Genomic DNA, 12,450 nt, shown 5'->3' on the forward strand with positions numbered 1-12,450 from the left:
AGAGAAAATGCCATTTTCAATAGCTGAACAGCTCATCCCATATATGAAATAAAAAAACCTTTCCTCCAAATTCAGTGGTCCTCTGAAAACTTCTGCAAATGCATAACCTCTTGATTCCGTGTTTCTTAGGTTAGAGTGCAAAAGCTCCGTTAGGTATATTAGACTATGTTTTACAATATAGGAATAATTTTGTTACCATAAATAATTGTCCTGTCTTTATTCAAGTTTTGTGCCAAAGTCTGCTTTTTGTTTCATGTTTTGTTCTAGTGAACCATTTATAGTATCAGCTGAATGTTTGTGTTACATGGAGGTAAATGTAAACTGATAATGATGGAAATTTTGTCATGCAGGACTTTGAAGAAAATGTACAAAACCAGCAATAATTTCAATACAGCTAGTATACTCAGATTTCCCATGAGTATATGCCCTTCACTATCAGTTACCATTTTTTATTTTGGAAAGTTCTTTTGCATCTGTGAAGCTTGAGTATACAGTATAAATTGGGACAGGTCCTGACAGCTGAGTTTGCTTTCTACCATCTAGTGGTACCAATATGCTAGCTCTTGGTAGCCCACTAAGCCTATTAAGCTCAGCAGCACTTCTAGATAATTTCTGCAAAGAGTTCAAGTGAAATCTGTCTTGTAACACTGCAGAATCCTGGCAACGTTGGACGTGAACCATCATTAGTCTTCTCTTCTACCATCAAGAAGGTTTCTATGTCCAAACCCAAACTCCAGCCTTTTCCACTTTCTGCTGAATATTTCAAACTCAAAACTGTGTCAGATTCATGAGGCTGAAGAATACAAGTGCAAACAAAGAGCTGAACTCTCTGTCCCCATAAAGGAAAGTATAAGGGTAGCCCCTGCAGTTATTTCTGTTTATTCATTCTATCAAGTGACTCAGTCCAATATTTATAAGCCAGAATTTGACCATAGAGGTAAAGCTCCTTTTGGCTTGTGTGTGTGTTCTCTCACCCTCTGACTTCATGACTCTAGCATTTCTGTCTGTACAGTGGCCCAAGTCCAGTGGGAAAGATGAAGAGCATCCCTATCTTGGTTTTGTCCAGTCTCGATGGGAAGTGGTGGAAGAGGGTTTATGTTCCTCAGGCTGGGAAGTGGCATGAATGCAGGTTTCCCATTTCCTGGACATGTGCACTAACATTTAAGCTATGTACCAGAGGCAGCACTCATTATAACCAACTTTTCTTTTAAAGTGACTCTGCATCAATTCTATATAAGGGTTTTGGGACTGCTTTAAGCTTACCTATTGGATTGGACCCTTCGGAGGATTTAGATATGCAATAATTAGTTTGTGAATCTCTTAATGACCTAAGGTTAAGGAGAATTCCTGACCTGCTTGGTTAAAACAAGACATAGGCATCTATATAGAAGGAAGTAGCTAAAATTGGGACATTCAGGAAAGCTTTCTGAACAAAATGTAGGTATTGTGGCATTACGGGTACTGATGTATTCAGTTAGGTAGATAAGGTTTTATGAATTGTTTTTTTTAAGTAAATTCTGCCTAAATTGAAATTTAAGTCCCTTCCTGAATCTGGAGATTGGTGCTTTAATTTTGGTCTGTAAAACACTGTTCTTTGTCTTCTGTATTTGTCTAAACAGTATTGTTGTGTATTTGTTAAAGCTTTCATGTTTATGTAAATCTTATTTTTTTCAAAAAATATTAAAAATAATAAAGTAGTAAAAAGTTTACCTCTTAGGCTGTATCTCTTTTTCATGAGGTTCATTGGTAATTGCAACTTTTCCACTAAGATTATGTTTATTTTTACCTGTTACACATTTCTGTCTAGAGATGATTGAGTATTTTATTTTCTAATTATCTAGATGTAATTTGTAAAACTAGGTATTCTTTGAGCATCGTGATTCATAGGAATCATTATATAATGTATCTTGAAGACATGGAGTCAAAAACACAATTTAAATAATGTTATCTATATAACATAATATTCCTGCATTTCTCACCTTCTCCTTCTCTAATTTTCCAATGCAGATAACAATACCCAGACCTTCAGTGGCATCCATGCAGTCTGCTTCTGAGAGCTTCCATTATGGCCACCAGCTAGAGAAAAGAGACCGGGATGCTCAGTCTATGGAACACACTGTGGAACTTTCCTCTCCAAAGGAAAATTTGCCAGGTTTGGTTGTGACAGAAGATGCACTTCCAGCTAGCAGACCAGACTTGGTACTTTGTATCAGCCAAGAGGTGCTTGAAAGGGACAGACATGTCAAAGAATGTGTCAAACTCCTGGACTGTGGCCAACAGAACCTACCTGAACCACATAGCAGGAGACAGGAAGAGAAAGAACTTGAAAATCTTCCCCTACAATCTGAGGAAGAAAGGCTTCCAGTGGTTTCTGAGGATGCCAATGAAATGCTAAGCAAAGAACAAAATTCTTTGCCAGGAAACTCAAAATCTGTGGAGGAAGAACCTCTAAGTAATACTGAAGCTGCTGAAGAATCAAAGCCAAGGCCTCTCTGCTTGGTGCCAAATCAAGATGAGCTTCTGAAGTCAATAGCACCTGAAACACCTGAATTTTCTCCCTCAAGACTTATCAATTCACATGGTAATAGACAGGCAAGCAAAAAGGCACCAGTTCAGGAGAATGGTTTTCATGATAATAAGGAAGAAGTCCATATCCAAGACTTGCAATGCCACCAGGTGGCCCTTACTACTTTTTTGCACCAGGAGGACAAAAAAGAGAAAAATGCTCCCAGAAATGGAGAGTTATTCCACTGTATTTCAGAGAATGAGAATTTCCATCGATCTAAAAAGGACTTAGTTAAATCTCCTTTTGTGTTCAGGCAGAGCCGAATCCCAGTTTTAGCACAAGAGATAGACTCAACGTCAGAGTCCTCTTCTCCTGTTTCAGCAAAGGAAAAGCTTCTTCTAAAAAAGGCCCATCAGACAGACTTGGTCAGACTGCTTGTGGAAAAGAGACAGCTCAGATCTTTCCTTGGTGACCTCTCAAGTGCCTCCGACAAGTCACTGGAGGAAAAAATGGCTGCTGCTCCGGTACCATTTTCTGAGGATGATGTCTTATCCTCATTTTCTAGGTTAACACTGGACTCTCATTTCAGCAAGCAGATGGAAGATAGTTCTTTATCTCCAAGCAGCCCTCAGTCCAGAAAGAGCAAGATTCCAAGGCCAGTATCCTGGGCTACCGCTGATCAAGTCACCAGTTCGAGTTCAGCTCAGTTCTTTCCTCGGCCCCCACCAGGAAAACCGCCTACTAGGCCTGGGGTAGAAGCTAGGTAATACAGAGAAAACAATAGGTAGTGAGTTGAAAATGGATTTGAGCTAGACTGCAGTAAATATGCAGTAGGTAATCATGTAGATGTTCCATCCCTTGTAAACTAATTTTTAAAAAACGTTGGGCTTGAATTCTCTGAGAAATCTTACTTTGTTTGGGGATGAGTGAGGAGAGGCTGTTACAGAAGAGCGCGCCTGCTTCACTTTATCAGAAAGTCACTTTATTTAAACTTCTTTAAAAAAGTGGGGTCAGAATCAAAAACCCATAGAAATCAATAGTAGCTGTCATATCCAGCCCCTTTGAAAATTAAACCATTTTTGTTTTAGAAGTTTTAGGTATTTGGGTTTGGATATTTCAGTCATCAGCATTGAGTTAATTACATATGTTCACATCATGGCTAAGTAAAAACAGCTAATTACTGAAGGGCAGAGTGAACTCTAGAAGCCCTCCTTTACCAGTTCTGTATATAGACAACCATGATCTAGTTTCTTCAGTGCCTTGATTAGCAGGAATTATCAGGAAAAGGAGAGTTTTGATATAATCAGTAGTGAAAAATCTTCTGAAGGAAGTTGTGGTGGGCCTTGTCATCCTTTAATTGTATATACAATGTACAGATGGTGTACAGGAATGGTTGTACCCCTCCAAAACAGAGGTGAAAAGCACTGCACTTCAATGTACTCATTCCAGTACCATCAGGAAAATTCAGTTTTCTTGTGAACGCTTAGACTGTTTTTATGACTGAGTTTATGCAAATAGAAATACTGTGTTGATGTGAACTACAGGCAGGCTAAAATCTAAATCCAAACACCTCTATTTTGTAGGAATATTCAGATACAGATGTCTGATGCAGTGTTTCTATATGAACTTTTGTAAATAGATGGGGACAGAAATAATCTTTTTTCATTTCTTCTTAAGGTTACGCAGATACAGAGTCCTAGGGAGTAGCAGCTCGGACTCGGATCTTATCTCTCGTCTGGCTCAAATCCTACAGAATGGATCTCAAAGACCGAGGAGTTCTACTCAGTGTAAGAGCCCAGGATCTCCACATAGTCCAAAAACACCACCCAAAAGCCCTGTCATCCCCCGACGCAGTCCCAGTGCCTCCCCGAGGAGCTCTTCTTTACCCCGTACTGCCAGTTCTTCTCCATCTCGACCTGGGAGACCCCATCACGATCAGAGGAGTTCATCCCCGCATCTTGGGAGGAGTAAGTCACCTCCTAGCCATTCAGGCTCCTCATCTTCTAGGAGATCTTGCCAACAAGAGCATTGCTGCAGCAAACCGAGCAAGAATGGTCTGAAAGGATCTGGCAGTTCCTTCCACCATTCCCCAAACACAAAAACTCCCATGGGAAAGAGTAAATCAGCCAGTAAGCTTAGCAGATAGGAACTGGGCCTTGACAGTTGCAAGCCTCCTCCTAAATCCGATGCATGCTGTGTCTGTGTACTGTGTATTTAAAAAAAAAAAAAAAATCAAAAAAGTTTAAAAAAAAAAAAAAAGAAAAAAAAGAAAAGTCTTGAATCTGCACTTTCGAAAGAAAGTAAACATCATAAACTATTCATGACAAAACATACTGTGTAAATTAGTGGCCAGGCATTGCCTAAGAACAGGCAGCAAGCAGATCGGGGGAGGTGAGGTAAAGGCCAGGGAAAGAATGGCTAGGTAGTTGAAGAGGTGCAATGTATTTAAAATTAAAAATATTTCTAAGGTGAATGTTTTAAAAGGGTATTTATTTCTATGTTTTTAGTTTGCCTAGCTAGAAGATTTGGCCTAATTATTTAAGGCCTGTCTCAAGGAGTATGTAAGAAAACCTGAAACCTTTATTCCCAAAATGACACCACCACTGGGGAGATAAGTACCATTCAGGCAAGTATTTGTAGTTTTAAATAAGCACGTGACTTGGAAGCTGATGGTATTTCTACCTTATGAGTCTCTTCCATGTTGAGCTGCACACATCTCTTTGAGTCGCTCAGTGCTCATCTTGTCCCATTTCTGCCATGGCACAGAATTCCTTACATAAAGAAGCATCATATACCTTCTCCCTCCTTGAGACTGATCACGTTTTAAGAATGAGTATTAACACTTGTCAAGATGTTTTTATAACGATGCTCTGTAGAACATTTCTTTAGTACTAATTAGGATCCAAGAAGCTAATTCTTAGCTCCATCTCTCATATTTCCTTGGAAGTCATAGTGGGGTTCTTCAACCAGAGTTCTGTAGAATTTGGAAAAAAAAATCTTGTTTGGGAGATGAGAGAAAGAAGATGTCTGCACTCCACAGGATGTTGCAGATTTACAATAAATTGCAATGTGTAATTGTTAGATGTTAGAACATGGTAGAACATGTTAGAACAGAAGTTAGAAACAGAAAGCATCTGTTTTTCCCTTACCAACTGCAAAAAGATCCCTTGTTACTGCTGGCTATGGTTATTCCATTAGTTATGAACCATTTAAGCCATTGATCTTTTTCATAATGTCAATATCTTGCTATTAAATCCAAGCTAACAAGCTGAAAAGAACAGAGATAATTACCAACCGGGTTTTCCTTTTTACATTTAAATACACATGAAAGAAGAAACATGCCTGTGTTCTCAGAGATAAGGAGTGTCTAAATTGTGAACTTGGTAGGTTGTAGGTAACAAAAATATACTCAGACCCTTACAGAATCTGGGTAAGAATATTAATCATTAAAGTAAAATATATAGAAAGCAAGTCTGAGGTATTTTTGATGTTGGATTCTTGTCATTCTTTTGCCCAAATGATTCTTTGATAGCCAAGCTTCATTGTCTGTCAGTGAAGTCCATGGTGTTTAGTTTTTCCAACTTTTTTTTAGTAGTTGCTTAATAAACTCTTGTGCTGTACAGGATCTCTGTAGGGAACCCTTTAGCTGTAGCACCCTTGGCTATATTCGGAAGAGAACAGGGAGTCAGAATAGGAACACCCAAGAATGCAAGCCTGAAGAAGATGCAGCCAGCTCTCCCTAGTTATGCCTCCCCAGGACAGGCATGCTTGTGTGGGAGCCTTGTCAGTTATTGATCTGCTTGCTGTAGTCATATGCCTCTCCAGCCAGCATCTGTGCTTTTTTATTTAACCTCTGCCAAATGAATACCTTTGAATTAAAAAGGGAATATTTTGTCTCTGAGCTAACACATTTTAATGCTGCATTAAAGCTGCCCTGGAGCTGCACTGAATTTCACTTGCTCTGTCAGACTGTGTTGATTTTTTTCTTACTATGAATATGTATATTGTTCCCCATACGTAATGTAGCACAGTGTGGAACCTTAATTTAATTCAGGTTTCAAGCACTACAGAGGAATGCAATAGGTAGGGTATATCTGCTTTTTCTGAAGAAACTGTACCATTGGAAAGTCCTATTCCTTTGTATTATATTGTATAATAGGTGCTATACCAATAATTGCATGTCCTCATGGTAAATTATATAATATAAATATTTATAAATATATATATACATATGCTTATATAAACTCACACTTTCTCATTTTTCATTTGTAACTTATGGACCATAAATGATACCATTCCCTTTCTGTTAGTTTCTGAATACTCTTGGCACTGCATCTCCTATTTCCTGAATTTTTTTCTGGAACGCACCAAGTCCAATGGCCTGTGACAAGGCTTGGTACAAGATGGAAGGACTGCCGATTTCTCAACAAACCAGTGTTTTGTCTTGAAACTTTCTTTCTTCCTTTCTTCCTTCCTTCCTTTCTTTCTTTAATATATTGTGTGTGTATTTGCATATGAACAGGAACAGAGACTTAATGGTATCTTTATTTTTGATTACAAATAGGATTTATGATTATTCATTTTTATTTCATAACGTGAGTTTTAATCGTTATTAATGCTCATGATATGGGAGCAATGACAGTCAATGAATACCTAATAGATGAATGTGACAACAACAAATTCTGTCCTTTCCTTCCTGTTTTCCTCATATGTTTCCTTATGGTATACAGAAAAAGAGAATTGGATCTCATTGTGATATTTCTGCCCTGGGTACTGCTGGAATTATTTGCTGATTCTGTTTCTTTCCCTCTCTCTCGTTTCTGAAGAGCATTCGTTATGGTCTTATGAGCTCATTTCTACATTAACATGGCCAGCTTTAGTGGGTACCAACTTTATGTATCCTCCCCTGAAATACTGAAATTGAAGTGTGTATATTTTCTCCCCAGTGCAGCAGCATCCAAAAACATGTCATTGCTGCTATGGTAAGAATAATTTGCTTTACAGCTGAGAAAATATAACATCTAAGCATTTTCTCGTGATCTCACCAAAAATGCCGACTTGTGCATTGCTGCATATAACTACATAAAATGCATCAATGTTGTAGAAATTCACTTGTACTTGAACTACTTGCCAATATAAAATTTAAACTATGCCCAAATGGAGAGAGAGATATGAGTCATGATTGCCCAACATTTTTTCAGTGCAATAAAAAGTAAAAGGACAGTATATCCCCAGTTGCCTTCTGCTTTGGATTTGATTCATGGATGTAGATTTAATATCATTTAGTGAGAAAATCATGAAGATATGAATGGCGGAGCGGTTGTGAATAATTTTGTCTTGAACTATCCCTTTCCCTAAAACTTTTTGTTGCTTGTTACCACCCTTAAAGTTTACAAAATTGCTTACTATAGACTAGTATAGCAATTAGATAATGTAGTTAGATAACAGTCAGCTGATAGCATACATACAATTATCACCTTTATAATATTTCTAGGGGTGCTGTAGAACTCTTAAGTTCCAGCATTTGAATATGCAACTTATTGCACATTTAAAAACTCCAGGATATAAGTTTGTGGCCCTTGTGCCAAGTCCGCATGCGTGGTTTATGGAGGACATCTACAGCAAAATTTTAGAGGCGGGGAAAGAGTCTTCTCCAAGGTACAGAACAGTTATAGTCATTCTGCATAGCCTGCAGTAACTTACACTGGGATTTTAGCCAGGGAGGCAATGTAATTCAGGAAGCTGCTGCTTTGTCCTCGCCTATCCTGATCTCCACTTTTTTTGGAGTGCGGTGCAGTGGAGCCATGATATGTGGTGGATGCAGGTGTTTCTTGTGCATTTTGTCTTTGACTTTGGAACTGTGGTATTTCAATTACTTTTGGAGGTCTTTTTTTTAACCACATGAGGGAGTTTGGAGATAAAACCTCTTTGCTCCTCAATGGCTAGCACTTTGGAGCATTTTTAAGGAACTTTGGGTATGGATCCTTTAAATAATATAGAAGCTAAAAACGTTCGATATTTCACACAGACTTTTGTGCTACAATTGCATGATATCATGATTTTAGGTTACATTCTCAAAAGTCTGTATTAATATTAATAAACTTCATTATTAATGCCAAATGCCAATTATCACTTAAGTAAAACCTTGTTAAAATAACAGAAGGTGTCATATATAGCAGTATGGCAACACTGGCAAGTAGTATGATGCTAGGCACCTATCCACTACTTGAGCAGGATGGGTGGGCATACAAAATTTCAGTGCTCAAAGGCAGAAACAATATGGGGTCTTCACCGCTGGTAGATATAATTATTCAGGAGGGGAATCTACTGGGAGAGACTCTAGGCACTCCTTGTAGCCACCAGCCACATCCTCCCTTGGGAAAGGTACGCCAGAATCTTGCTTTGAAGTTTGCACGTCTGAGATGAAGCTTTCTATCGTACCTCAGAAAACAGTCATGGTAGAGAGGGGAGGATCTGGTCCTGTGTATTTAAAGGTGGGTTGAAAGATTTTTCATCTGAAAAGATTTGTGAGACATCTATCCTTTACATTTTGTAGTTATTATGATACTAACTATAGCTGGGGAAACGAACATAAATATGTTTGTACACATGTGTGTGTATATGCACACTTTATATAGGTACTTTACTGCGTACTATACAGAAACATATATGTGCATATATATATTTATGCATATATAAAAGTATAGATACAAACAGTGTCAGGTATTGCATCCTCTGCTGGAATTCATTTGCCAGAGCTAACTGAGGCCAGTTGGGCTTTGACTTAGTCTGGTCTCCTCCTGAACTACCAGAGTTTTGCTACGCTCTAATTCTGATTCTGTCTCTCTTCCATATTACAAGGCCTGATCCTACAGTTCTACTTGGGCAAAACACCTATAGCCCTTCTTATTGCTGTAATATTTATGCAATGGTTGACTGTAATGCTCCTATAGACTTTTTTGGTTTTCTCTTAAATAAGAATGTAGACAATGCCAGACTTATGCTACAGACTCTTTCCTGTAAACAGATTTTTTTTCTGTAACAAACTAGACCTTTTTCCAGAACACTAAGAGGCATAAATTCTGGTAACAAAACTGAAGAACTGCCAGAAGGTGATTATTTCAATTTCTTGAAAGGGGCTAGCGGCAAACTACAGATAATGTGCCTCCAATTTTTAAATGAGATAGGAATTGAATCTTCCAAGAATAGGAGAATGAAAGAGAACTCAAACTGGTTTCTTATCACAGCGATATAAAATAATGATCTTAATTTTTTTCATACAGGACTGATCCTGTGAGATGGTGAGTGCCACATGGGCCCACCTCGTCAATTCTGATGAGCAAGGGGGTTCTCGATCTTCTGCAGGATTGAGATCTTAGATAAACACCATGATTCCATACAGCACGTTCTCTATATGTTTTTCTACTATAAAGTATGGTCAGAGAAGTGACAGCTATATAAATAAATGCCTTGATAATTATCCGTGACTCCTTTCTTTAACTGTTAAGAGCTCTGGATGCTCGCTACTATTTCTGGAACTTGTAGAATAGTGCTTAATCTTTTAGTCTACTTTGGCTAATCAAGTAGCAGTGAACTAAAGGTTTTGTTTGCTTTTGGCTCAAATGTATATTGCCAACAATTTTCAGTAACAAGTAACTTTGGTAAAACGGAGTGAGGTTCAGTGTTTTGGCTAGGTGCAATATGCAGGCATGGGTCACACAGTTCTTAGCTAATACATGCAAATCACACAAACACATACACCTCACAAGAGTATCTCACCACTCTGCTTGAAACCAGTCTTCCTTTCCCCTGCACATAACATTTGTAAAAGAGAAATGGTATAAAAGTTAAACTGGATCATGTAATAACTTCCTGAATTTATCTTAAGATACTGTCAGAAAAGTTTATTTAATCACAGTAACAACAAGCCTCATTTTCCTGTGGTTTAAATGATCAGGCTTTTTAATATTAACTTCTGAGATCTTTTTAAAGGAAAAAATGCATAGGAATGTATTGTTTTAAAGTCTGAATGTATTAACTTAGCAATTGCGCTAGCCATCCAAGTTTGAATGTGCAGACTGATTTTTCTCTCCATTGTTAGTAACAAAATCTCTCTTACGGTAATAGTGACAAAACCTTTAGTACTTTATACTTTTCCAGGATAATAGATGCTGGTTTTCGTTAGCTACTGACTTTCCAAAGTGCTTGGCATTTATGTGGGGAAGTGACATCTTTTCCTTTGTAAGAGCATTCTTCCATGTTAATTCAGAAATAACCATGTGACCTTTGCAACAAATTTAGCAAAGAGAAAGTTCTGAACCGCAAGTGCACTCGGGCACTGGAATTTGAATCGGAGGGTATCTAGAGCTCTGGAGGGACAACAGGATGTATATTGAGTATTCAGCTGACTGGTCTTAATTCTTCTTGTAGCTGAGATAGAGGAGTGGTCTACAGAGAACAGTTCAGAGCAAGAATTTAATCCGAGTGCTCTGAAACAACCTCGGACTAGCCTATTATTCTTTACTGAGCACAGTGGAAGCCTAGCTGACTGGTTAATTTAGGTGCCAAAAGTTAGGGTGAGAGTCTCTGTTTTTGTTTGAGATATGTCAGAATTCCCATTAGTCTAGTGTAAAATTTGAACTTTTGTAAAAAATACAAAATTTTACATACAAATAATTACATGTGGATTTGAAGTTTTTGCTTTCGAGTGCACAGTCCGTAGTTTCCTCTAAAGCAATACCACAAGTAGGCTACTTATAAGAGTTGCTGATCATCCACAACTCTCTGTGGGAATTCAGCTGGAATTCATTTGAGTTACAGGTGTTTGTTTCCTTTTTGAGCTCACTGCATCTTTGACCTAACTTTTATAGAAAGAGGCTATAACAGCAGCAGAGCAGCTTGCAGCCCTCTCTAAAAGATACAGTATGATTAGCTTGATCTGCTTGCCTTCATATTCTTTTATATTCTTCTACATCTGCTGCATGGCAGGCAAGGTTGTAAAGGTCTGATGCTAGGCAAATGTCTTTTATTTTATTCTATTCTATTCTATTTTGCTATTTTCAGCTTATTTCATGTCTTTTTCTTCCTTCTGAGTGGAGCGCTGGACTGGTCGCCTAGCAGCCTTCTCTGCATCCTCCTTACCTTCCTTGGCTAGAAAGTGGAGTTTGAAATTCTTCCCTAATTTCTGACTTTCTTTTTATAGAATCAGCCTAGAGGCAAGCTGCAGTGCTTGTGCTAACAGATGTTGATTTTCAAATGCTTTCTTATGAATATCCAAACCAACAAATTAAGGAGATCACCAGCAATGCCTTCAGACAAGTACTGAATTTTTGAAGCTGTGAACCAATGTCTGCTAATCTAAAATCTCTGGGCAATACCACAAAGAATGAAATCTCTGTATTAACTAAAAATAGGATGTTGTTGTTCCATAAGAAATTAAGTACTCAAGAATAAAATCTGTGGCATGATTAAATTAAGTGGAAGGCTGTTCCCAGAGGTTGTTTGTTGCCATTGAGGGAGACAAATGTTGAATCATTCAAATTCTCTCGGTCAATAATTGCAGTTCCCTTCCCCTTCCTTGGAAATCTTCTAAGCCATCTTTAAGTTTGCTCAGGCACCCAAGAACATGAAGAGTTAATGCCCTTGTAATGGTCATTTGTACATAAAGGTGTAATTATTTATTTTCCCATTTGTACCATATCAAGGCTTTGTACAATGTTTTAAGTTCTGTTTTCAAATTATTTTGTATTTATTTTTATAAACCGGTTCTAAATAAAATATTCATTCAGCATGCAAAACTCCAATCCTTGACTGTTTGTATGATGATTTTACTGTTTATAAAGCGTTGGTCAAATTGTTTTTCCAATATAGATATTTTTATTTTTTTAATCCTGTACTCTACATGGAGAGAGAAAGCATTGGTTGTGGGTTTTTTTTCTGTTACA

At 37.9% G+C, this 12,450-nt stretch overlaps 1 protein-coding gene across 4 annotated transcripts in view; it reads left to right on the plus strand.

The window, feature by feature from the left end:
- TTBK2 (tau tubulin kinase 2) overlaps window positions 1-12,309 on the plus strand; it is a 109,853-nt gene extending 97,544 nt beyond the window's left edge. For 3 of the 4 annotated variants that reach the window (XM_064512575.1, XM_064512577.1, XM_064512578.1), the window contains 2 exons: window positions 2,008-3,269; window positions 4,184-12,309. In XM_064512575.1, the coding sequence (XP_064368645.1) occupies window positions 2,008-3,269; window positions 4,184-4,652 (1,731 nt within the window). In that variant the 3' untranslated portion in view covers window positions 4,653-12,309. The remainder of the gene's footprint in view (window positions 1-2,007; window positions 3,270-4,183) is intronic. The other variant, XM_064512576.1, reaches the window with a different exon arrangement.
- The last annotated feature ends 141 nt before the right edge of the window (window positions 12,310-12,450 follow it).

Source organism: Dromaius novaehollandiae, chromosome 5, assembly GCF_036370855.1.
Source record: "Dromaius novaehollandiae isolate bDroNov1 chromosome 5, bDroNov1.hap1, whole genome shotgun sequence".
Classification (NCBI taxonomy): Eukaryota; Metazoa; Chordata; class Aves; order Casuariiformes; family Dromaiidae; genus Dromaius; species Dromaius novaehollandiae.